The sequence below is a fragment of the Halichoerus grypus genome, chromosome 4 (assembly GCF_964656455.1).
Source record: "Halichoerus grypus chromosome 4, mHalGry1.hap1.1, whole genome shotgun sequence".
Taxonomy (NCBI): Eukaryota; Metazoa; Chordata; class Mammalia; order Carnivora; family Phocidae; genus Halichoerus; species Halichoerus grypus.
Genome location: NC_135715.1, coordinates 92,122,596 through 92,149,015, shown reverse-complemented (window position 1 = coordinate 92,149,015; position 26,420 = coordinate 92,122,596). Strand labels below are relative to the sequence as shown.

Genomic DNA, 26,420 nt, shown 5'->3' with positions numbered 1-26,420 from the left:
TATAAATAATTTCTCCAGAAACACTGTGACTAGATTAACTGAAAAAAACCTACATGACATTTATTTTCTATTAATGGATCAATGTCATCTTGACATTGAAATTGAAACAAAACTCCTTAACCAGTCAAAATATTCCATCCTAAGTGACACCAGTAATGAGAGAAAAATTGGGGGTAGGGTACGGTGAAGCGGTTGCTCTGGTAGAAGTCAAGAAAAAACTACGCTTTCCAAAGCAAAACACAGATACATTGGAATAAGTGTAAAGGCTGAGAGTCCAAAGCAATGTACTCCTACGTTCAAACCCACACCACCCATTTCAGGGACCAGACTAGAAATTTTAGCACTTGCTTACAAACTGTCCTGTCATACAAGCTCTAATTAGTTCAAACATGTTTGTCTTTTCTTCACAACTAGAATGGACTCCCCTTTAGGATAGGGATGGGAACTATATAACAATATGTCATGCAGGAGGGTTGTATCACTGTGTAAATCCTGTTCCTGCCCTCACTATGGAAACTAGGTACATTCTGGCCTCCATTCATCCATACTTCATTCACTGAGTCCAGCACTGAGCTGGCCAGATGCTGAGTGTGTAAAATTCTTAACTTCTAAAGCTTCTATTTCATTCTTTTCTACTTAGAATGTCACATCCTAAGTAACAGGGGAGCCAAAAGGACACATCAGCAAAGAGAGGTAAAATGAAGGGTTCAGGTGAAGGAGCGTGACATCCTGTCTCTCCCCCATTCCCATTCCATGGCAGGTATCGATCTTTTCTGCCCACCTTTCCACCTAAGCCCAGATGTAGCCTCAAAATCCTTCTCAAAGCTCCTCCAGGCGGCCACTACCAACTAATCAAAGTTGGCACTGAATTACGAAAATCTTATTTGTCATCTCAGGCCCAGATGGGAGTAAAACTCACTTTCATATCCAGAGGTTACTAAAGATCCGGAAAAATGCCTTAGAATCAATTTCTTATGATGTTTCCATCACCTTCCCTCTTAAAAGCACCAAAGATCTCCAGTGGCTTACAAAGCGCACAAATAATATCACTACACAGGTTGCCGGGGCATGCCCTGACCAACTTATCACTTTATTGTGTCACAACTACACCCTCTGACGTGAGCATGCCTGCAAGTTTGCAAGTTAGGAACAAGGTATACCTCTCGCCTGGTTGGTCCTAAAATTCCTGCAGGGGCAAGAATTTCATCCATTGTTGGTAAAGCAGTCACCATTTTCAATGTCCGCTGTGGAAGAGTCTGCAGTTGCTCTCTGTCTATGGTAATGTCTACTCACTGGGGCCACATGACCCACAACTACAACAAGCTACCCACAAGCTGGCCCAAACAACTAAGTGTGAGAATGCTAAAAAGATTACTATTTTTTGGTACCTGCACTTGAATTCAGAATTCCCTCAGGCAGCTGTGCCTTTCCCTCTACTTACACTTGTCTCACTAGCTGCCTCATTCTCTGCTCAGCAATGTCTATACAGGGGCTCCTAAGAAGGTTACCACCTCAAGAGATCAGTAACCTGGCTTCAGGACAGTCTAGCACCAACAAAGACTTCCTGAGGAATGGCTTTTGCCTTTAGCTCTGAACACAGCAATACGAAATACCTCTCTGGGACCAACGAATTTGCACAAACCTAGAAGCGTGAGTTTTATACATTCAAAGACACTGAATATATAACTAATGATTACTCTCCGAAGCCACCAACTTTTTTTTTCACTTTTTAATTTTAAATCTCTGGATCTCAAATTTAAATTTTGACAAATAACCAATACAATTTTCCCCTGGTTTTTCTGAATTCAAAATTTATATTCAACTCTGCAATCCAACTGGCATTTATTTTACTGTAAGATCTAGATCTAACTATTGCTTCCTAGAATATCTTATAAATTTAGGGGCGCCTGAGTGGCTCAGTTGGTTGGGCGTCGGACTCTTCATTTCGGCTCAGGTCATGATCTCAGGGTCGTGAGCTCAAGTCCCATGTCGGGCTCCACGCTGGGTGTGGAGCGTGCTTAAGATTCTCTTTCTCTCTCTCCCTCCCAACCCCCTGGCTCGCACTCTCTCTCTCTCTCATTCAAAATACAGATAGATAATTTTTAAAAATTCAAATAATTCGTAAAAGCAAATACTAGTATGCTCACAATCAACAAGCTCCACCCATACACTCAGAGCTTTTGACTTTTTAGTCCACTGCTCTTAAATATGAGCAGATAACCAAGCATTCAAAGATGCATGAGTAAAGTTTTTAAAGTGAAAGAGACCAAGATGAACAAACACATACTCCAAAATCACAACACAGAGGAAAGAAGAGGCAATGATAAGTTTTTAAAATATATCATTAATACTTCCAAAGAGATAAAGAAAATACTGCAATTATAAAAGCTAACGGGGGGGGCGCCTGGGTGGCTCAGTCGTTAAGCGTCTGCCTTCGGCTCGGGTCACGATCCCGGGGTCCTGGGATCGAGCCCCACATCAGGCTCCCTGCTCGGCAGGAAGCCTGCTTCTCCCTCTCCCACTCCCCCTGCTTGTGTTCCCTCTCTATGTCTCTCGCTGTCAAATAAAATCTTTAAAAAAATAAATAAATAAAATAAATAAATAAATAAATAAATAAATAAATAAATAAATAAAAGCTAACGGGGGGGTGGGAGGATGGGTTAGCCTGGTGATGGGTATTAAAGAGGGCACGTTCTGCATGGAGCACTGGGTGTTATGCACAAACAATGAATCATGGAACACTACATCTAAAACTAATGATGTAATGTATGTGATTAACATAACAATAAAAAATTAAAAAAAAATAAATAAAAGCTAACAGGGAAGGAGCCCTTCAAAATGACAGAATAAGGACCTCTGAAAATCTGCTCCTCCAAAGCAGCCAAGAAAACACTGGCAAAATCTATCAAAATCAAGTTTTTCAGGCTCTGGAAATTAAACAAAGGCTGGCAACAATCCAAGGAGCATTCTTCAAGAAAAACGGCTACTCTTGGTAAGGATAACAAGCTTTTCACTGTTTTGCTGTGTCTTATTTCCATCTCCAACTCACTAGCTAAAAATCAACAGCCTCACAATCATGATAGTTTGAAAACCAGCAGCCTTGAAGCCACTGGGAGGAACTGACCAAGTTTGGAGCACCACAAAAATCCCCATTCTAAGAGAACTGTAATTATTTCGCCTGTCTGGCATATCCCAGAATCCCCATTCACAGGGTTTTATTTTACCTGATTCATAGCACACTTAGTGGGAGAGCCTCTTTTCCCTGAAGCCATGATCAAAAAGAATCACCAACAACTGTTTAACATGGCAGCTGCCCAAGGTGATAAAACTGGAGCAAAAACACTGACCAAAAAACTTACAAAGAAAAATGAAGAAGGATATATTCACAGGGAATGTTGAAAAAAATCGGACATATTCCTGGGAATCTGGAAGGCTACGCATATGTGCAAGTCTGTAAGAAAGTCTGAGGAAAGACCTAAGAAGACACTAAGGTCTCATGTCTGACTGACTTTGAGGCTCTGCACAAGCAGACAATAAAGGGGAAGGCAGAGATGTATAAACTGCCTGCCAGAACACCGAAAACATTCCTCAACATACACAGGGACAGCCCTTCAGCAAGAGCTATGAGATTACTGGTTGAAGGCATTCAAGGAAATCTCTGTCTAATCATTAGCCGAACACTAAGCTAACCAAGCAGAGACTGCAGGAGCCATACACATCAAAAAAAAATACAGACTTTATGGAATTAGTTCTGGAAAATCACTTAAGGAACAACAAATCTGGAGAAAGAGCAAATGTGATTTCCAAAGCTGTCACAAGAGATTACTGTAAATGACCAGTTTTAGCTAGTCAAGTATAAAAAAATTATACACGTAAAGAAACAAGAAAACATGGCCCATACAGGGGAAAAAAAGTAAGTCACAGAAACTATCCTTAAAGGAAACCCAGACAATGAACTTACTAGATGAATACTTGAAATCAACTATTAGAAATATGTTGAAAGAACTAAAGGAAATTACTTCTAAAGAACTAAAGGAAAGTATAAGAACAATGTGTCACCAAATAGAGACTATCAATGAAGAAACTGAAAACATAAGAATCATAGAGAAATTCTAGAAATGAAAAGTACAAAAACTGAAATAAGAAATTCACTAGATGAGGATGTCTCGCTGGCTCGGTCGGTAGAGAATGCAACTCTTGATTTCTAGGTTGTGGGTTCAAGCCCCATGTTGGTATAGAGATTACCTAAAAAAATAAAACCTTTTAAAAAAATTCATAAGAGGGTTCAACAACAAATTTTTGCTAGGGGAAGAAAAAAACTGCAAATTTGAAGATGAATCAATTGACAATACCCTGTCTGAGAAACAAAACAAGAACAGAGCCTAAGAGTTCATGTTCTTATAATACCAATGTACCAACATACATATAATGGGAATACCAAAAGAAGAGGAGAAAAAAAAAACGACAGAATATATGGAGAAATAATGGCCAAAAACTTCATACATTTTATATAAAATTTTAATCTACATGTTCAAGAAGCTCAACAAACTTCAAACAGGAAAAACTTAGAGATCCGAACCTAGACATAAGAGAAACAAGCTGCTGGAAGAAAAGAAAAGAAAATCTTGAATGCAACAACAAACAAGTCAGGAAACAACAAATATTGGTGAGAATGCCGAGAAAGAGGAACCCTCTTACACTCGGTGGTAATGCAAGCTGGTACAGCCACTCTGGAAAACAGTATGGAGGTTCCTCAAGAAGTTAAAAATAGAGCTACCCTATGATCCAGCAATTGTACTACTAGATATTTACCCCAAAGATACAAATGTAGTGATCCAAAGGGGCACCTGCACCCCAATGTTTATAGAAGCAATGTCCACAATAACCAAACTATGGAAAGAGCCGAGATGTCCATTGACAGATGAATGGATAAAGAAGATGTGGTGTGTATATGTATATGTGTGTGTGTGTGTCTGTGTGTGTGCATGGAATATTACTCAGCCATCAGAAAGGATGAAATCTTACCATTTACATCAACGTGGATGGAACTGGAAGGTATTATGCTGAGCAAAATAAGTCAATCAGAGAAAGACAATTATCATATGGTTTCAGTCATATGAGGAATATAAGAAACAGCACAGAGGATCATAGAGGAAGGGAGAGAAAATGGAATGGGAAGAAATCAGAGAGGAAGACAAACCATGAGAGACTCTTAACTATGGGAAAGAAACTGAGAGTTGCTGGAGGGGAGGGAGGTCGGGGGGGGGAATGGGGTAACTGGGTGATGGGCATTAAGGAGGGCACGTAATGTGATGAGCACTGGGTATTACATGCAACTGATGAATTACTAAACACTACATCTGAAACTAATGATTCACTACATGTTGGCTAATTGAATTTAAATAAAAAAAAGAGAAAGCAACAACAGAGAAGTCACTTATTGTGTACCAAAAAATCCTCAATAAGATAAATAATTTCTCATTAAAAAAAAGTGGAGAACAGGTGGCAGTGGGATGACATATTCAGTCTTGAAATTTAAAATCTCAACCAAGTATACTTCAATAATTTGAAAATAAGCAAGCAAATACATACATACATAAAATAAAACATAAAAAGCTCAATCAAGAATTCTACATGCAACAAAATTATCCTTCAAAAATGAAACAGAGAATCTTCTCTGGACCAAAGATATTTCAGTCTTTACATGAAGTCATACTACCAATATAATGAATTGCAGACTCTGAGTGGGGGGAAAATGAAGGAGAATTTAAGACATTCCTAGATAAACAAAAAAATTAGACAAGTCCTTCAGTTGGAAATGAAAGAAGACCATACATTAGCCCGAATCCACATGACAGTATAAAAAACACCAGTAAAAATAACTACAAAGGTAAACATAAAACCTACGTAAATGTAACAGGTAGTATAAATGTATTTTTTGTTGCTTTTAACTTTTTTCTTGTCCTACATGACTTAAAAGGAAACTACATAAAGCAAGAAGTATAAAACTGTGTGTATTGGTGGGCTGCAATATACGAAGATGTATAGATAAACACAGCAGAAGAAACAACGGGAGAAAACAGAACTGTATAAGAGTAAAGGTTTTAATACTGAAGTTAATTAAGGGTAATAATTCTAACTAGGCTTTTATAAGTTAAGATGTCAACTGAAATCCCCAGAGCAAACACTAAGAAAATAAAACAATACAAAAACACAAAATAACAACTGCTGGCACTGCTGGTAGAAATGCAAAATGGTGCAACAGCTGTGGAAAACAGTATGGTGGTTCCTCCAATTATTAAACATAGCAGTGTACGATCCAGCAAATCCACTTCTGAAATCTAACCAAAAGAACTGAATGCAGGGACTGTAAGAGAGACCTGTATATCCATTTTCACAGCAGCGTTATTCACAACAGCCAAAAAGTGGAAGCAAGTGTCTATCACCAGAGGAACGGAGCAACAAAATGTGATATATACACACAGTGGAATTTTATTCAGCAATACAAAGGAATGACTCATGGTATAATGTGGTTGAACTTTGAAGATACTGTGGTAAGTGAAAGAAGGCAGTCAAGAAAAAGTTACATTTTGTGTGATTTGCATGAAATGTCCCAAAACAGGCAAATCCATAGACATAAAAAGTAGACTAGTGGTTGCCAGGAACTAGGTAGAAGTAAGGAATAGAGAGTGACTGCTGATGGATACAGGGATTCTTTTTGAATGTTCTAAAACTTGATAGCAGTGATAGCTACAAAACTTTCTGAATATACTAGAAACAACTGAACTGTTCAATTTAAAGGGGATATAGTAAATTATAAAAATATGAAAATTATGGTGTAGGAATATTTCAAGAAGGCTCTTATTCAAAAAACAGAAACAGAATGCTATAAAAAGGGACCATACAATTGGAACAGAAAGGAAAAATTTTTAAATCAAATACCCAATATCCAAGTGGTCATAGTATAACTATAATATTTATAAATGTTTTATATTTATATGCTTATATTTATAAATACAATAGTTATATTCCTAAAGTACCTTGCTCAGAAAGACATAAGGTTCCAGATAGAAAAGCCCTCCAAGTGCACCACACAAAAAATGAAAATGGTCTCGTACAAGACCCATCAACCATAATGTTTCAGACAAAATCAAAGTTACCTACATAGGATGAAGAATCAGAATGGCTTTAGAATTCTCAGTAGAAACACTGAAAGCTGGAATGACTCAATGGGGCACTGGCTTTAACATTCAGATTGAGGGGAGCCTAGGTGGCTCAGTCAGTTAAGCGTCTGATTTCGACTCAGGTTATGATCGCCGGGTCCTGGGAGTGGGCCCCGTGTTAGGCTCCCCCACTGTCTGCTTTTCCCTCTGCCCCTCCCCCTGCTCACTCTCTCTCTCAAATAAATGAGATCTTAAAAAAAAAAAAAAAATTAATTTTAGCCACCAGACAGACAAGACTCAAATAACAACCAAATGCATGGCCCAAAAGCGAAATTCTGGCTCCTCCAAAGTAAAGCAGATGAAAGGGCAAATCTCTTCCCACCTGTGAAATGGAAAAAGGAGCTGCGCCACAAAGCATATTATTGATCTTAATGTTTATATCACTTAGCTGATATTATTGAGGCATTTTTTTCATCACATATTTCCTAGAGATATAATTAATCTTCTCAAACACAGCACTCACTCAATGGACAAACTCTTAAGAGGGCAACATTTTTATTTCAGAATGAAATGCAAGTTTCAGAAAGCACCACGCATGAGGCGCCTGGGTGGCTCAGTGGTTAAGCGTCTGCCTTCGGCTCAGGTCATGATCCCAGAGTCCTGGGATCGAGTCCCACATCGGGCTCCCTGCTGAGCAGGGAGCCCGCTTCTCCCTCTCCCACTCCCCCTGCTTGTGTTCCCTCTCTCGCTGTGTCTCTCTCTGTCAAATAAATAAATAATAAAATCTTTAAAAAGAAAGAAAGAAAGAAAGCACCACGCATATCCCATGCTCCTTTATCAGTCCTGTGGCATCTTGCTAGGCTGAAAATCCGTGATGCTCACGTAACAGCAAAATAGATATATATAAATGACTAACAGAAGTCTAGAACGTTCAAGTATTCCCGTCAGCCACTTGGAGCCACAAATAGCAGACAATGGATTTTCCAAACAACGGCAGGATTCTTCCAAAGTTTCGTTCCATTTGCACGCGTTCCTGGCAAAATCAAAACAAAGGTGGCAGCCAGAGGCGCTGACCCTCACAGTGCTAGGTAAGTGTCTTGTAATAAATACAGAGAAACACGAAATTTTGGCCTCTTTCACCAGAGTAATGCCCTTTTTTTTTTTTTTAAGATTTTATTTATTTATTTGACAGAGAGAGAGAGATAGCAAGAGCAGGAACACAAGCAGGGGGAGTGGGAGAGGGAGAAGCAGGCTTCCTGCTGAGCAGGGAGCCCAACGCGGGGCTCCATCCCAGGACCCTGGGATCATGACCTGAGCCGAAGGCAGATGCTTAACGACTGAGCCACCAGGCGCCCCCAGAGTAATGCCTTTGAAGCACCAACAGCCTCCTTTTCCAGGCACCGTGTCCACCAGAGTTTTACGGCAACAGCCGGGAAGCACCTGGGCCCATTTCCCTAGGACTACCCTCTGCATGTGGTCTACAAATTTTAGGAAGGATTTTAGGTCACATGAGAGATCAGAAACCTCATTCCCATTCACAGAAGACCAAACTCTTCTGCAGCTTCTTTTCATTAAAAAAAAGGGGGGGGGGGTGATGGTATAAAATCCCATCACTGGGAGGCTGAATGAGAAGGTTCTACCCCAGCTCTGGTTGGCATTACCTGCCGCCTGGAGCCTTACCTAAATGCGCCTTCTGTGTTGGGGTCCCCAAGTCCACACCCGGGTTTAATGACTGGCTGGGAGGACTCAGGGCTCGGCGCACATTCACACTCACAGCTATCACTATCGTAACTTAGGACACTTCAAGAAACCAGCAAAGGGAGAAAGTACATGGGGTGAGGTCTGCAGGAAAGCAGGCACAAGCTTCCTAGAGCCCTTCCCAGTGGAGTGGAATCACAGAAGACATGCTTAACATCCCCAGCGACAAGCTGTGACAATCACAACACGTGCACCGTGCTGTCTCCCAGGGCTCTGCCCGGCTGGTCAGACAGACACTCCCTGGGGTAGCATTTCCCAGCATGCCAGACTCCCAGAAAGAAAGCAGGTGTTCAGTGTAATACACACTGCCAGGGCACAGTGAGCCACTCTTGCCCACTCTTTGGGAATGGGGAGCCCCCAGATCAAAGCTTCCAGCCACCAGCCCAGGGCCAGCATTGCAAGCCGGCCTCCCCAAGGACAGCAGTCTGCTCTGAGCACTCGTCTCTCCAGATCTCAGTGTCCCCATGTCACCTCCCAGGTGTACAGGCTTGCTACAGCGGCCTTCAGACAGGACAAGTGAGATGGTCTGCTCACGGCCTAGGGCTACTGCAAGCTACAGAGCCTGGTGAGGCCAGCCCTGGAGCGGGAAAAGGCTTCACTGCTCACAGCCTGTCTTCCCAACGATGATGCTGACATCATGAGGAAACAGCCCTCTCCCTCCAGCCCTGCTCTCCCTGCTCCCCTGGGCCCTCCAGTTTTCCCTAGGACACCGTGTAGGGTTTTTGTCTTTAAGTTCATCTTTCTCCTAAGTATTCTCCCATATACTCAAAAACAAGAAAGCTGAGGTTCAAAAAACACAGGAACAAAGTAAGTCTATTCTCACAGATTACCTGTTATAAAAAACATGGAAACAGTTTTATCCCCATCTAATAATCTTGCACACAGCTCAGGGGCCATCGTGAGAGCAACCCTGGGGTCAGACAGGACTCTCAACAACATAGAGTATAGCCCGACTTGCCTGTTCACAGAACCCTTACTTTAGGGTAAGGGGCCCGCTTCCATCATAGCAAATTAAGGGACATCAAGACAGAGGACTCCAGTATATTTCAAAATCCCAACCCATATCTGGACTCCCAATATTCTGTAAACTCTTATGAAATGGGGCAGAGAAAATTAAAAGGGGAGCCAGGAGAACAGGGCTTCCCTCTGAGCTCTGACTCATGCTGTGTGCTCTCCCAAGTCACTTCATGTCTCTGGGCCTCTGCTGTCTCCAGGGACATGGTGACAGGCCCAGACAAGCTGCTCCAGAAGCCCAGGCCACGTGTAGCTTCCCAGGACTTCAACATTACTCTCTCCCTTAAAGGAATGGGGCAGAGCACAAAAGGTTTAAGATTCTTCCACCATAGTTGAAATTATAGATATCCAGTCGTTCATTATTTTCTTTAAAATGTTGACGACAACAGAGACATCCGTGGACTCACGTGGTTTTGGATCTAATGAGGCGTGGATGCCCTTGCATTGGCCTCTACATACTGAGACTGGCAGAACACTACCATTTCAAAGATGCTTTCCAGAATTATTATTCTTTATTTCTATCCAGACTCATTCTGGAAAGGCTTCATTAATTCAAACAAATATATTCTAAGCACCTACTATACTAGGTACTTGGTGCAAACAAGATATAGAACTACATGAGCCAAAAGAATGCTGAATTTTTCAATACCAATTTTAAACATGCTTCTAAAATCAATACATGGCACAAGACGTGGCCAGATGTCTGGGCGAAAGTCCTCCTTTTGAGGACGTTGAATGGGAGGGGCCCCGACACACGATCTGGACAAGACCTCCGACTACAATCACCACCATAAATTAAGTAGTACAAACCAGGAGGTTAACTGAAGAAAGAAGGTGGGAAGAGCAGAAGGAAGGAAGACAGTCTGAACTCACCGGGACTGCGGCAATCCTTTTTTACTGAGGTCTGCCCTCACACGTTCTCCCACGTGTCTGTAAATCTCCACTAAGCTGTTTATTGCTGCATCCCGAACCTAGATGTAAAAGAAGAGATCTTACAGCTGCTCTGTGTCAGTCCACGGCGCTTCCTGCTGGGACACAACAGGCTGTACGCCTGCCCGAGTATATCACCAATCTACCAACACAGCTGTGATACGACCCCTTATAGACGTTTGACTAGACAAAGCCATGTTGCTGGTACAATTCCAAAGAGGAAATTCGGGTCCCCTCCCTGTAGACGCGTTAAAGTCCACATCCCTTAGTGCTTTCAATTCTTTCAGAGGATGTCAGGAATCCAGAATTTTAGGACCATCTTCCCAAAACAGAAAATACTACAAATAAATGAATTATACTAAAAACAAAACTTCATGTAAAAAGCATTCTAGATTGAACTCAATAAAATACTTAGTGAGCAACAAAAATGGGTAGTAAAAGCCATAATACATAGAGCCCTGTATTCAAGAAGCTAAGAGTCCTAAAAGGGGTTTGGGGGGAGTGAGGATGGGGGGCGGTAGTCCATAAATTCTACATTTAATACAGAGCAGGATGTAGTAAATATTCAGAAATACAAAGAGCTCACACAGTTTAGAGAAGGGAGCAAGCACACTAGACAATACCAAGGAACATTTTCTGGAAGAGGAAGGAACCACTTAGAATGTGCTTAGGGGACAGCATTTTACCAGGTAAAGATGGAACGAGACAGGTTCCAAACAAGGTACAGCCTGGGTGCAAAGGCATGAAAGCAGAGATGCATGGCCTGTGCTTCAAGAAGAGCAAGTAAGTAGTTGGAAAAACACAAATATGAACTAAGATAAGAAAGCAGCAATAAGTAAGGCTTAAGAAACAGAACAGATTTAAAACAAACAAAATCAGGGAAATTTGAATATGGATCGTACATCAAACATTACCATCACTGGCAATGTTAAATTTCTTAGATGTGAAAATAACATGTAGTTATATAAGAAAATATCCTTGTTATTGAGAGATCTACACTGAAGTATCTCAGCAAAAACATCATGTCAGAGCAAAAATATCATGGTTCAGAAAAAGAGTGTATTTCTGTGTGTGGTATGTGTATACATACAGGTAGAGATCAAACAAATGCGACAAAAATGTTAACTGGTAAATGTTAACTGGTAAATACAGATGTTAACACTAGTCCTAAGATTTTTCTATAGATTTAAAATTTTGTAAATAAAAACATGGGGGGGAAAAACTTTCTGTATACCCTGGAACCAAGGCCAGCCTGTGAGGGTTGGGGAGGAGCGGAAATGGGTACTTACTTCAGGAGGCAAAGACAGGGGAGCAACATGATTTTGTATTTGGTCTCAAGCAATGACATCAAAATAACAGAGAAAGAGGGCACGTACTGAATGGAGCACTGGGTGTTATATGCAAACAATGAATCATGGAACACTACATCAAAAACTAATGATGTAACGTATGGTGATTAACATAAAAAAAAAAAACAGAACAAAAGACAGAGGAAGGAAGTAGGGATACAATTTACAATTCTCAATACTACAGGCTACTCTTGATTTACGAGTGTTATAGGTTATAGGACAGGTAACTTCACTGATCATTTTTCCCCTTATGGTGGAAAAGGGCAAACTTTATGTAGACTGAATGTTTGCATTCCCCCCCCCAATATGTTGAAGTCCTAACCCCCAGCATGACTGTATTTAGAGACAGGACCTCTAAGTAGATAATTGAGGTTAACCAAAGTCATAAGAATAGGGCCCTGACACAATAGGATTGGTGTCTTTGTAAGAAAAGACACCCACGAGCTGCCGCCATTCTCCACACAGGCACAGAGAGGTCACGTGAGCACACAGCGAGGGAGCAGTGTGCAAACCAGGAAGAGACCCCCTTCCAGAACCAGACGATGCTGGCACCCTGATCCCAAACTACCAGGCTTCAGAACTGCGAGAAATGTATTTCTATTCAAGCTACCGGTCTATAGTATTTTGTTATGGTGGCCCAAGCCGACTAATACAGATTATCAATTTATTTGGGAAAAGAAAGACCTTCTGAATTTAGGCATCATTTTTATATGGAAACACGCACATACTACACAAGCTGTTAATGCCACTGTGTCCTGAAGATGACTCGGCTCACTTTCTAATGATGACATTTGCTCAGAGCCCATCACCTTAATGAGCAAGCAACATCCCGCCCTACTTAGAAAGGCTGGACCATTAGGAGTTTAAGAGATTTAGTGGAAAAATGACCAGCCTTAGAATCAAAGTAGACCTGAGTACCTCCCTTGGCCATGTAGGAACTGTATAACCCTGGATCAAATATATAAACTATTTTAGTCTCAATTTTCTCCTCTGTGAGCTGAGGACTGCTTTGAGGGCTAGAAAAAATAACAAATTCATTCCACAAGTATCTGAGTGTCTAGTAGATGCCAAACTAAAGTGCCTCCACGGCCCAGGCAGGGACCTTGATACCTGGGTGGAGCCAGGTGAGTGTACAGTGACAAATGGCTCCGGCAGGGGACCCTGCTGGCAGAGAGAAGAGGGAAAATGGAGGGTCGGGCAAACAAGCCACCGTCACCCACCCTTAGGTATGGCTCTGCCATATCTAATCTTTCGAGAGAAATGGGGAATACAAATCTTCCAAATGTAAGAACATCAAAACTCTTAAATGTAAAACTAAAACGTTACACAGACACACAATGCACATTAGGCTGCAATTAGGTTTCAGACCAGCAGTTTGGAACCTGTATGTTGTGTGTATAAAACACTCAACATGAGGCTAGTGGAAGTAGAATATCTACATCTTCTACACCAATCTCCTTAGCCTTTAAAATCATCATTCCTCAGGCTTACAAAGCTATAGGGTCAGACAGCATTTGAGGGTCTAAAGCACCCTCGATTCAGGAAATACGGCAGAGCACATTTTCTTTGGTCCTACAAAGTGCTATACTCCAACTGAGAAGGGAAGTTCTGTACAAGCAACTCACTCAGGCTGAAGGCGCAACAATGTAGCGTTCACTTCTAACACAGCCATGCGGGCCCCACACTGCTCCTGCCCACCCTCAGGCTCGCCATTAAAAAGGAACGCCAATATTTCAGGCCACTGGGACTACAAAAGAGCCCCAGTACATTAAGCGCTACCTGGCAGGCCTGAGTTGAAGGCTCTACAGAACCTGAGGTCTTCAGATCTATGACCTTCCTCCCAGGACCGCTGTTTACTGGGATACAGAGGAGCCGAGCCACCTGCTGGGGCGCACAGCAGGAAAGACTAATGAGAAGATTAAAGTAAAGGCAAGAGCACAGGCACATGCAGCATATACACGTCCCCCGAGAGGAGGAATGATTCAGTGCATCAACAGCAGAGAAGCGGGTGGTAAACTTCCCTGGCGGGAGGGTTCTGGGAAATGTGGACTGTGCGTGTCTGTGCGTGCGTGTACACGTGTGCAGACAAGGCAGATGTGAATCACAGATGACTGTCTGAGTGCGCAGTCTGGAGTATCCCGGCTCTGTCTGCGACAGACTGCCCAAAGCTGCCCACGGAGCACCGACCTCACTGTGCCCCAGTGCTCAGTGTCACATCACCCGAGGGGCCAGTGACAGCGCCTGAGTTAGGAACGAGGACCTTCAGCTAGCCAGGCTGGCTTTCCTGCTCGACTTAAGGATACCACGTGATAGTAGCAATCACCACAACATGTGACCTCGATAAAGGATTTCTTTTTCCCCCACAGAAAACAAAAATGGGAACAAGACCAAAAAGGGAGAAAACGCAAAATAACCCATTCGGTAACTTAGAATTTAAAAAAAAAAAAAGTTTCTCTTTAAATTAATGCTGAAACATAAAGCGTGCTTCAGTAAATTAAAACATCTCAAAATTCCACTTCCAGTGTCTTGTACTTTCAGTGAAGGCTGAGTAAAGGAGTGGGTGGCAAGAGGAAAGCAGGTGCAATCAAAAGACCCGGAGAAGCCACGGGCAGTGCACAGAGGAGGGGCTGGGGACGGGAAAAACAGCAGCAGGGACAAGAAAGGGCAAAGCCAAGAAGAAGGAAGGACAAGAGCCGCAGGGATCTGGGAGCCAGGGAAGGTGGAAGGCGAGCTGGCACAACCTCTCTGGGGACACGTTAGCAATCATCAATGTTTAAAATGAGATGCCTGTGTACCACGTGTATTTCTTTGGTAAGTTACTGTTCTGATTTTCGGCCCCTTTATCTAATGAGGTGTTTTTCTTATGAGTTCATAAGAGCTAATTATCAGGGGTGCCTGGGTGGCTCAGTCATTAAGCGTCTGCCTTCGGCTCAGGTCATGATCTCAGGGTCCTAGGATCGAGCCCCACATCGGGCTCCCTGCTCAGCGGGAAGCCTGCTTCTCCCACTCCCCCTGCTTGTGTTTCCTCTCTCGCTGTGTCTCTCTCTGTCAAATAAATAAAATCTCTAAAAAAAAAGAGCTAATTATCATAATAAAAATGACTCTCGGTGATAAACGGAACTGAACCCGTGGGAGAACTGGCACTTCTGAAGCCCAGGCTTGGAAAGTTCTGTGACCTGCCTGGTGACTGCCCACGGATTACTGGCTCTTCTCCTACCCCTACACTAAGGAAGTGGTGCTTTGGTGTTTGGTCTCTGAATTTACCTAAGATCTACATAAAATACCATCCACACTTCGTTAGGGTTTGAGGAATTTCATACACCAGCATGTTACATACACCAGTGTGGCCACCACCCAAACAAAATACAGGAAGTTTCCATCCCCTCAGAGCAGGTCCCTCAGGCCCTTTCCAATCAATCTCCTTACCCCAAGAGGCAATGCCTGACTGACTTCAATCAGCATTGATCACTTTTCCCCAAGCCCACCCCTTTTTGGCTGGAGAGTGGGTGACCAGAGGGACAGTATCTTGGAGGCTGGTCTGCGTGACATCACTTTACAGGCTAGCGAGACCTCAGCCATACAGAGAACAGGGCAGCGTGACCACCACATTCACCAATGATATCTTATAAAAATGCTAGAGGGCATTAATGCTAATTATCTGGAACAATAATCAGAACATTATAAACATGAATAAAGTCCCACCCACCTATCAGGTACACACAGAACACCAGAATGCATCTTAATGGTCTATAACCAATATTCTTCTTTCTCACGAAAATACACTCACCTGGCTGTTTGGATCTCCAAGTAAATTACATATATGTGGCACAATCTTGCTTAGTGTTAAAGTATGTGCTCCAGAGCTGAAAACAAAAGGAGTGTTTTACTGTTGGTGAGAACAAAGAAAAGAAACAGCCCTCCCTCCCTCTCCATCCCTAGGGCCTTATCGCCCCCTCACACCTCGACTCCCCTTCCTTCCCATCTTCCCCATCTTCTGCCCACCTGGTTCCAAAATAAGCACGCCACAAAGGCCCCATCCCTCTGCACAAAGTTCGAAACCTTCCATGCTGCTCACTGACGTGCCTCCTCCCTGGCACTCGGGGCTCTCTCCGTTCTGGCTCCCAACCTGCAATGCCAAGCCAAGGCCCCAGCCTTTCCCACAGTCTTGCCTGCCTCACATACGGATGCCCCTGCATTATTATCATTCTGTCACAAAGCAGTTCCTATTTTGCCCAACTCAGTGTTCTCAACTAAACCGCCATTCCCTTGAGGGTCCTCCTCGCTTAATTCTCCACCTGTGCACAGCTGGTGCTCAGTTAATGACTGCTCAGTGGGAAGACGCTGACACAGTGGTCGCAGAGGGTTCCAGCTAAACCCTGCCCTGCTGGACAGCACGGAAGTCACTGATCACTTTTCGCTGTCATAAACACTAGCACAAATAGCCCTTGTGAATACAACTCTCTCTGCTAATCTGACGACTTCCTTAGGATACATTCTTAGAAGTGAAACCACTGTGATCAAAAACTAGAAACATTTTTAAGAAGATGCAAACTTGGGCAAATGTAATGGTACTGAAAATGCTAACATATTGAGCGGAAAATTTTACAAGGTGACATAAACCTTATTATCCCAATTTTGTTTTTGAAAATAATATAACTTTACAGGTTGGACTAAAAATGCACTACAAGTTAACCATGACTGTGTGAAGGTGGTAGAAATATACCGAATCATTATTTTCTTCCTGGTGTAAATTTTCTGACATATACAGTATCACTTTTATAATCAGAGAAGGTGACTTGTAATTTTTCTATTTTAAAAACGCCTCTCCTACAAATAAGCACGTGAAGAAATATTCAACATCAACAATCATTAGGAAAATACAAATTAAGACCACAAAGAGATACCACTACACACCCATCAAAATGGCTAAAATAAAAAACAGAACACTCAGTGTGCTAACAAGAATATGAAAAAACGGAATCATACATCGCTGGTGGGAATGTAAAACAGTACAGACACCTCTGGAAAATGGCTTGGCAGTTGCTTTAAGCTTAAACCTACCAGATGACCGAGCAGTGGCACTCCTGGGCACCAACCCAAGAGAAATGCAAGCTTACGTTGCTGCAGGAACAGGTGTATACGCGTTCACAGCAGCTTTACTTGTAACAGCCAGAAACCAGAAACTATTGAAACATCCTGTAACAGGTGAATGGTGACACAAACAGATCCATCTGTACCATGGAATTCTACTCGGCAAGAAGAAGAAATGAAGCATTGTTCAGGCAACCCCACATATGCAACCTCAAAGGAATGATGCTGAGAGAAAGAAGTCAATCTCAAAGGGTCACACTGTTTGATTCCGTTTATATAAAGTTCTTGAAATAAAATCATAGAGATGGTGAGCAATCAGTGGTTGTGGGGGGCGGGGAGGGGGGGTAGCATGAGGGAACCTGGCCGCGATGCCCAGGTCTGTACCTCGCCGGTGGTGGGGGTTCCCTGGAGCTACACGCATGACAGAACGGGGCAGAACTGCACACCCAATGCGTGTGTGTCACCACAGGAACCCGAAAAAGCCCTGTGCGTTGCATCAGTATCGATCTCCTGTCGCTTGCACTATAGACACGCAAGATGTAAAGAGTGAAGGACCGTCTAGCACAGCACTTCCCAGGACATTTCTCTGCAGCTTCCAGAAATCCATAGCCACTTTGAAACACAAAATCACAAATAAAAATGCTCGGCCAAGGAAACCCTCGAACCCTGCCCAAACTTACGCATTGAGTGTGGCAACAAGGCAGAGACACGTGCCTTCCCGAGTCCGGAAATTCTTGTGCTTGAAGCCTCCCAGCATTCGGTCCCACACGTACTGTAGGTGACAAGAGGACAGGTGAGAAGAGGAGGAGCCTTTCATTTAATACAGAAGAGGGACCTCTCAACAGGTGCCAAGTCAGCCCCAGCCTCAACCAATCCATTTCGCCCTCTCAAGGGCGTACTGAAAAATGGCAACTTGTATTTCTGTATCAGGTCAGAGTTTTTCCAAACACATTCCTTTACAGAGCTGCACTTAATTATGCCAACAGCTCTGAAAGGAAGGTGTACCTGTCCCCATTTCATGGGTGAGGAAAGTAAGGCCAAGTGAGGCTTGGGTGACTTGCCAGAGGGCACATACCCCTACTGCTCCCCTGGTCTGGAACAGCTGTCCCCACCTTATCCACAAGTCACACATCTGCTCCTCTTTTAAGACATTCTGGGTTTTACCTTCCCTGAATGGCTTTTTCTGATCCCTCCACCACCCCACCCCCATACGTTACACGGGTGGAGCCTGGGAGGCAGGGCTGTGTCCCTCTGTCCATCTGTCCCAGCAGACCCAACTCACTAGCAGACAGGAATGAGGGCTCCAGCCAGGCCTCCTGACTCCCCAGATAGCACAACCACCTCTTTTCATAGAAACTGAGACAATTACACAAACGAGCTCAAGAGTCTAATGGATTCAACCAAGCACACAATACCCATGTTAAGCCCACTATTTTAGTCAAAGTATACCCTTTGCTATTTCTTTTTAAAACATCCTATATTGGGGGGGGGGGGGGAGGTGAGCAGGGACAAATTAAATATTATGAAAATTTTCATGTGAAACACAACAGCTTAAAAGAAATTAAATGTTGGGACACTTGGGTGGCTCAGTCGGTTAAAGCATCCTACTCTTGATTTTGACTCAGGTGAGATCAAGCCCCTAGATGGGCTCAGCGCTGGGCATGGAGCCTGCTTAAGATTCTCTCTCCTTGTCCCTCTGCCCCTCCCACTCACGCACACTCTCTCCCTAAAATAAAAAAATAGATAAATAAATAGATAAATAAAAAAGTAAATAAAAAATAAAAGAAAGGTGGCGCCTGGGTGGCTCAGTCGTTAAGCGTCTGCCTTCGGCTCAGGTCATTATCCCAGGGTCCTGGGATCGAGCCCCGCATCGGGCTTCCTGCTCTGCAGGAGGCCTGCTTCTCCCTCTCCCACTCCCCCTGCTTGTGTTCTCTCTCTCACCGTGTATCTCGCTCTGTCAAATAAATAAAATCTTTAAAAAAAAATAAATAAATAAATAAAAATAAATAAAAGAAATTCAATCTCCCCCCCCCCAGAGAGAGAGCATGTACATGCTGGGAGAGGGAGAGAGAAAATCTCAAGTAGACTCCCCACTGAGTGCAGAGCCCAATGGGAGCCAGAAGCACATGCCAGAGGGCCGTGGAGCACCTCCCTGCCCTACCTGGGGATTAGCAGCTTGATCCATGATCTTCAGCAGCAGAGTTTGGTCTTGCTCTCGCACAGAGTCTTTAGCGTCTCCCAGTCTGTCTATTAAACTTGGCAGCACTGAAAATCAAAATGCAAACTGATCAAACAAAAGCCTGTTTTGGGGGGTCTGCAGTCACCAACTGGGTATTTCAATTACTGGGAAGACAAAATGCTGGCCTAAATGATGTACACCACTCTAGAACCACCAATCCTCACAGTTCTACTCTCCTCACTAAAATTTATAGGAGCTTACTCTAAGAATGTGCAAAATCCTTTGCATGGACACACTACTTGTCTTCTTCCATAACCGACCTTCCTCTAGCTAGCTCCCAGCACGCTTTTAAGCTGGTGAAATATTAAAATGGATGTCGGTGGAAGACCCTGGCAGGAAGGAGTCAACACAAAAGGAAGTTTAGGTAAGAGAGGGCTCCAGCACATTCGCTGGGGGTAGGAGGAGAAGGCACTTATGACTCAATCTCTCATCTACACTGCGTGTAATTTTACAGAGTATACGTGCATGTGTATTAGATAGAGTCCAGCTCCCCACCCCAGGTGTGGGCTATCAGCTAGTGCTCCAACGGCATTTACCTACCAGAAGTCAGTTTACTTAGCTTCTTCCAAGAGTCTATAAACCTTTCGTTTACAAGAAATATCCCTGAACAACTCAGCTAACTTATGAGGAAAATGGAATGCTATTAAAAGATCAACTTTCTAAAAGTAAGGGAGGTTTTTATTTACAGATAGTTAATGCCAGAATGGGAAAAGAGTTCTTAACCTTATCTGAAAGAGCACACTGACCAGGAAGTTAACAGAAAATAACAAATACACACACAGCAACCCAAACTGAGAAGCTCTGTAAGGAAACCGTTGTGCAAACGGGGCTGCTTGGCGCTTATATTGTCATTATGAAATCCCAGAGGTCAGGAATTTAGAAATGGCTAAATCATCTCTAAAACGATGAAAGCGCTTATTTTTTATTTCATTTTGCTGACATCGTTTACCCTCCAAAATAGAGTGATCATTTAAGGTACACTTGTAACAACATTTATGACCGAAGTAAAAACAGTTAACACCTAAGTTACTGATCTTGAAAAAAACACAGCTGCACTGGATTTGCAGGCCTTCTAAAAATGGGAAAACAAGGCCTCTCAACACCTGCAAATATGATTTTGTCGGCACTAAAATGTGATAGCTGATCTGTATAAGAATCTGTAAGATACGGTGACTTACATAACATAATAAAATTTAAAAAAAAGAACCTGTGTAAGAATAAAAGAATTAGCAGTAATACTGTGTATCAGAACACGAACGCGGGAAGAAACCAGCACAAAGGTATGGGAAAAACAAAAACGTGAACATGCCAGCAGGTGTGGTGAGGCGGGTGGATCTGGGGTGACCCCAGGAGGGTAGGAGGAGCAGTGGTGCAGCCCCAGCAGGGAGAGACTGAAGGAGGACTTAAAGGCTGGCTGGGAGGGTGGGAGAACTAAAGCAGAAGGGCGGGTGCGGTGGGGGGTGAGGGAGGCCGCTGGCCCGGAGGGTTGGGTCGGGCTAAGTGGAGGATCTGGGAAGAGACTGGAGCGAAGGCTGGGGGCTGGACGGTGGAGAATGTGGGGGCCCGCTCCACACCTACCCACAGCTCACCTGTGCCAATCTGCGCCTTGAACCGATCCTGCAGCCGGGTGACCAGCGCGGACAGGATGTCCATGCCGAGAAGAACCACCTGTAAGGGGAAACACCGGGAACACATTAGCCGCCGGCCTCGGGGCCCACGCTCTGGCCCGCCAGCTCCCAGGACGCCCCCCCATTCCTGGCTCAGACGCAGTCCGACAGCCCGGAGAGCGCATGCCGACTGGCAGAATAAACTGGTTGTCAAGAGGGCTGCTCTGGTACACAAAGAGCTGTTCACAGCTTAAATGGAAAACGTAAGGTGACATGAAAAGAAATAAAAAAACAGCCAGAGCGGGGCCACATGCAGGGCACCACTAGACCAACGTGGAAGCCCGAGCCGCGGCCCTGCCCCCTGCCGGCCCCGCCCCGGCGAGTAGCGCGTATGCAAATTACTCGCAGCTGGTGCGTGGCCTTCTGGGTAAAACCAAGCAGCCTGTTCGCGACCTTCAGAAGCCTCAGAAAACAAGAAGTTCCTGATTTGCTTCGGCAGCTGCGCTCATCATAGGTATACTAGCTACCAGGCAGTTAGGCCGGGAGTTGAAAATTAGTCACCCCAACCCTACCCGGTATTGGCGCTTCCTGCTTCCAGCGCATGCACAATTACCACCAACCATCCTTTTCTTGGGGTTGCGCTACTGTCCAATGAACGTCTAGTGAGGGCAGTACTGCTAACGCCTGAACAACACGCCCGCACCAACTAGAGCTTTGCTTTACCTTGGTGCAATTTTTGGAAAAAAGAAAAACCTCTTTTCCACGACTTTTAAGTTTAATAACAGTTTAATTACGTTTACGAACTGAACTGCAATACCACGTTGTATCACCAGAGAGTGCTCGATGTCAACGCCAGCTCTAAACTCAACGTCGATACGCGGTGTTTTTTCACGTCTTTCAGAACTTCCAACTGTGGTAGTTATTTTAAATTCAATGATCCTAATCCTGTTTGGTCTCTCCAATTGCTCAGCAGGTTAACCTACTTAATACACTATACTCTCCAAAATGTATGTACGAAAGCAAGCTTGATTATTATAAAACCCGCTTTTGTGCTTCGGTACGTGATTAGCAAAAGCATTGAGACATGTTTAAAAAAGTATTAAACCACCTTAAAAATGACAGTCCTCCCTACAAACCTTTCTCAGTAGGAAGCAGTTTTGCTTTGTGCAACTTTACTAAAACATGGTTCAAAACTAAGTGGAGTAGCCCAGTATCTTACAGAACAAATTAATGAACAAGACTAAGGCAACCCTAACCTAATCACCCTAACATCAAGCGATGTCATTATGATTGCCTTCATCTATCTGCCACTGCGTTTTGCAGCTTGTAAATGCAAAGACTGCAGGCTTTTCTATTCAGCTTGGAATCCACTGCTTGGAATCCACTGCTTCAAAACTGCCCAATCAGGATATAAACTGTCCTTGCAAGGTACTGGCACCTTGAAGATATCAAAGGAAATAATTCTAAAAATTTTTTATAAAGAGAACATTGGTTGGTAAACAGTTTTTTAAAAAATATGTAATGGTATAAAACATTTAAAAAATAGTGGCTTTATTTATCAGCTAAAGAGGATTTAGGTATCACACTCTGATTTCCTCCAGAAGAGTACAGTATGGAAGTAAAGGGGAGTAATTTTACCTTGGAGAAACCTGACAAACATCACCTCAGCCAGACAATCAGGGTGAATATCAACAGTCACAATTCATGTTGACAGCATATATGCTTGCTGTGATGTGATTAAAATGACACTTTACGGGCGCCTGGGTGGCTCAGTTGGTTAAGCGACTGCCTTCGGCTCAGGTCATGATCCTGGAGTCCCGGGATCGAGTCCCACATCGGGCTCCCTGCTCAGCAGGGAGTCTGCTTCTCCCTCTGACCCTCCCCCCTCTTGTGCTCTCTGTCTCTCATTCTCGCTCTCTCAAATAAATAAATAAAATCTTTAAAAAAAAATAAATAAATAAAATAAAATGACACTTTACATCTGTGATGTCCTCCTCAAAACCCATAAGCCCAATTTAATCATGAGTAAAAACATCAACTTCCCATAGACGGACATCCTACAAAGTCCCTGACCAGTACTGTCAAGGTCATCTAAAACACGGAAGTCCAAGAAACTGTCATAACCCAGAGGTGCCCAGAGACACATAATGACTAAATGTAACGTGGTATCCTGGATGGGATCCTGGAACAGATAAAAGCCGGTAGGAAAAAAGTGAGGAAATCTGAATAAACTATGTCAAGACTTGAGCTAATAATGATGCATCAATATTGGTTTACTAATTGGGGCGCCTGGGTGGCTCAGTTGTTAAGCGTCTGCCTTCGGCTCAGGTCATGATCCCGGGGTCCTGGGATCGAGCCCTGCATCGGGCTCCCTGCTCCACGGGAAGCCTGCTTCTCCCTCTCCCTCTGCCTGCCGCTCTGCCTACTTGTGCTCTCTCTCTCTCTCTAAAAAAAAAAAAAAAAATATTGGTTTACTAATTGTAACAACATACTAATGTTAGATGTTAATAGAGAGACTGGGTGTGGTATACATGGCGACTCTCTATACCACCCTCATAATTTTTCTGTAAATCAAAACTGTCCTAAACATTAAAGCTTGTATTTTAAAAAGAGCAGCCCATCAGTTAATTGGAACTGGCTTTTCCCTGATGAAATCCTAAGCATGAGTATGGTTGCATCACAGGCTGGAGGTGGAAATGTTATTCATTATAGAAATACTAAGAATGCTGCCTTCAAGTTCTCACCACATCCCTTCATAACTCATTCAAGACTAAGGTTTTGTTTTTTGTTTTTTTGTTTTTAAAAGATTTTATTTATTTGAGAGAGAGAGAATGAGAGGGAGCGAGCACATGAGAGGGGGGAGGGTCAGAGGGAGAAGCAGGCTCCCTGCCGAGCAGGGAGCCCGATGCGGGACCCGATCCAGGGACTCCAGGATCATGACCTGAGCCGAAGGCAGTCGCTTAACCAACTGAGCCACCCAGGCGCCCAAGACTAAGGTTTAAGATGACAATTACACCTTCATTTTGAACGAATTCAAAATTCTGTCTGATATAGCAGCGCTTGTTGGTGAAGCTACCTGTGGAATTTGAGGGAACATCGACTTTCATCTTTTCCAGGATGGAAGTTTACTTGGTAGTTTTGACCAGTTCAGGCCTAGCTCAATCCTAAAGAGTAAATTTCAAAATGTTGTGCCCAGACAGACTGGGGAGTCCAGAGACTCCCCAAAAAGCCTAAGTTGGCAGATGCAGCGAAGGCCCACTGAAATAGGACAGGAGAGGACAGAACAGTCCCAGGCACCTTCACAGCAGAATAAACAACTACTTTGCACGGAAGCAGAGGGGTTCATTTATAGTTGTCTAGTTCACCCTGAGTCACAGCCCCAGTGGGCCAGGAAGGCAATCATCACCCACAAATGTTTATCTTCACAGCTCAGGCCCTGCTCCTATGTTTCCATTTCCCTACTGAAGAAGGGGATACATGAATAAAGTCATTGCCCAGAAGACCACAATTACTGGCTATGAAGCTTCTATGTGCCTCAATTTCCTCCCTGTAAAATGGGGATGACAGCAACAGCTGTCTCACAGGTCGCTGTATGTGAAGTGTGTGATATAGTGCTTGGTGCCCATGGTGAGGGCTACTGCCAGCTCACTGTCACTGCCATGGACAATACGTACCGATCGGTGCTCTGGCAGAGGCCTAGGATTCCTGACAAGGGACTGCGCTGGCAGAGAAGGCTTCCCAGAAAGAGTCACACTACATGAGGCTAAGTTTGGAAAAACCAGCCTTGCACCAAAGGAAGAGATGGCCTCTAAGCAGAGGGAAGTGTGCATGCAAAGATGTGAGACAGCTACCATGATGGGGAGAGCTGGAGGGGAGGGCAGGGCTGGGAAGTCGCAGGGGAGGTAGCTCCCGAAGGGCCACAGACATGTCTGCAGGACAATGGGGCAGACACTGAATTCATTTGAAACGGATGAGTTCTCAAGGTCCAACACAATTCCTTTATCCTGCAACTTTAAAAACATGCTTTCAAAAGAATTAGTAATTGCTAAGTAACTCAAACTAACCCTCGTGCTGAAAACAACTAAAAAATGCTAAATTATAAAAGAACATCTGCTTGGAAATATCAGAGAAAAAGGAAAGCAAAGAAAAGTTACCACGTCATAAAACATAAGTAAACTAAAATCCAGAGGGATAAACATGCAACAAATGGTCCACTTTTGCCCTCGGACCATTTAAACACTGAGAAGGGACAACCAAGACACTGAGAATTGCTTTCAATGACCACATGGGTCTAGGAGAACAGAGGTTGGATTCCAGAGCCCTCAAAGGTTGGTTAGCCTGGAGAGCCCCCTACAATTCACGTTAGAAATCCAAATGGCTATACCTTAGAAGAGTAAATTGAAAGTAAAATAGTCTTCAGATGGACCACAGACCAGCTTCCAAGAATCTGGGTAACCCAAAAAAATATCAATCCCTGACATCAGATGGAAATGATATTAGCTTAGGTGGTGCCCTAAAGCCCTTGACAGATGAAAACCTACATCACTTCCAGATGGAGAGAACATCATCCTTCTAGTCCTCAATTTACTTCTGTGAACACTTTTCAAATACAATGTCCAAAACACAACCAAAGACAGCCAGGCACACCCAACAACTATAAATGAAAACTAGGAGAAACACAGACACACATGAACTATGTATATGAAAATACTTAGAAACAGATATTAAAATAATAATTCTGGGGTGCCTGGCTGGTTCAGTCAGTAAAGCATGTCTCTTGATTTTGGGGTCAGGAGGTTCAAGCCCCACTTTGGACACAGAGCTTACTTAATAATAATATAATTCTTACTGTGTGTAAGAAGATAAAATACATGATTAAAATTTGGGGGAGAGAAATTACAACTTTTAAAAAGTGACATCAATTTTTAAAAGCACCAAATAATTACCAAAATTCAGTACCCCATGGATGGGCTTGGTCTGCAGAAAAAAAACAGAATGAAACACAAAGAGGCAAAAAGATGAAATATTCAAAAAAGTAGGTAAGAGATAAAGGATAGACAGAAAACTAACAAGTTTAAATGGAGTTCAAAAAGGAGAGTCAGCAACATCAGGTAAAAAGCAATAGCTGAAACCCATTTGGATCACTATTATAACAAAAAAATAAGGAAGGAAGGAAGGAAGGGGGGGGGGGAGGGAATAACAAGTGTTGGGGAGGACATGGGGAAATTAGAACTCCTGGTATACCACTGGTGGGAATATAAAAAGGTAG

The 26,420-nt window shown here is 43.4% G+C and overlaps 1 protein-coding gene and 1 non-coding gene across 2 annotated transcripts in view; one reads left to right on the top strand and one right to left on the bottom strand.

Moving 5' to 3' along the window:
- Positions 1-26,420, bottom strand: part of CLASP1 (cytoplasmic linker associated protein 1) — a 262,760-nt gene that overhangs the window by 151,108 nt on the left and 85,232 nt on the right. The window contains exons 3-7 of the mRNA XM_078070663.1: positions 21,134-21,212; positions 19,467-19,570; positions 17,986-18,077; positions 16,002-16,077; positions 10,809-10,906 (exon numbers count right to left, since the gene is read on the bottom strand). Coding sequence (XP_077926789.1) covers positions 10,809-10,906; positions 16,002-16,077; positions 17,986-18,077; positions 19,467-19,570; positions 21,134-21,212 — 449 coding nt within the window. The remainder of the gene's footprint in view (positions 1-10,808; positions 10,907-16,001; positions 16,078-17,985; positions 18,078-19,466; positions 19,571-21,133; positions 21,213-26,420) is intronic.
- On the top strand, positions 21,770-21,895 carry LOC118540024 (U4atac minor spliceosomal RNA). The gene has a single exon (XR_004919431.1). It is a non-coding gene; the product is annotated as a U4atac minor spliceosomal RNA (small nuclear RNA).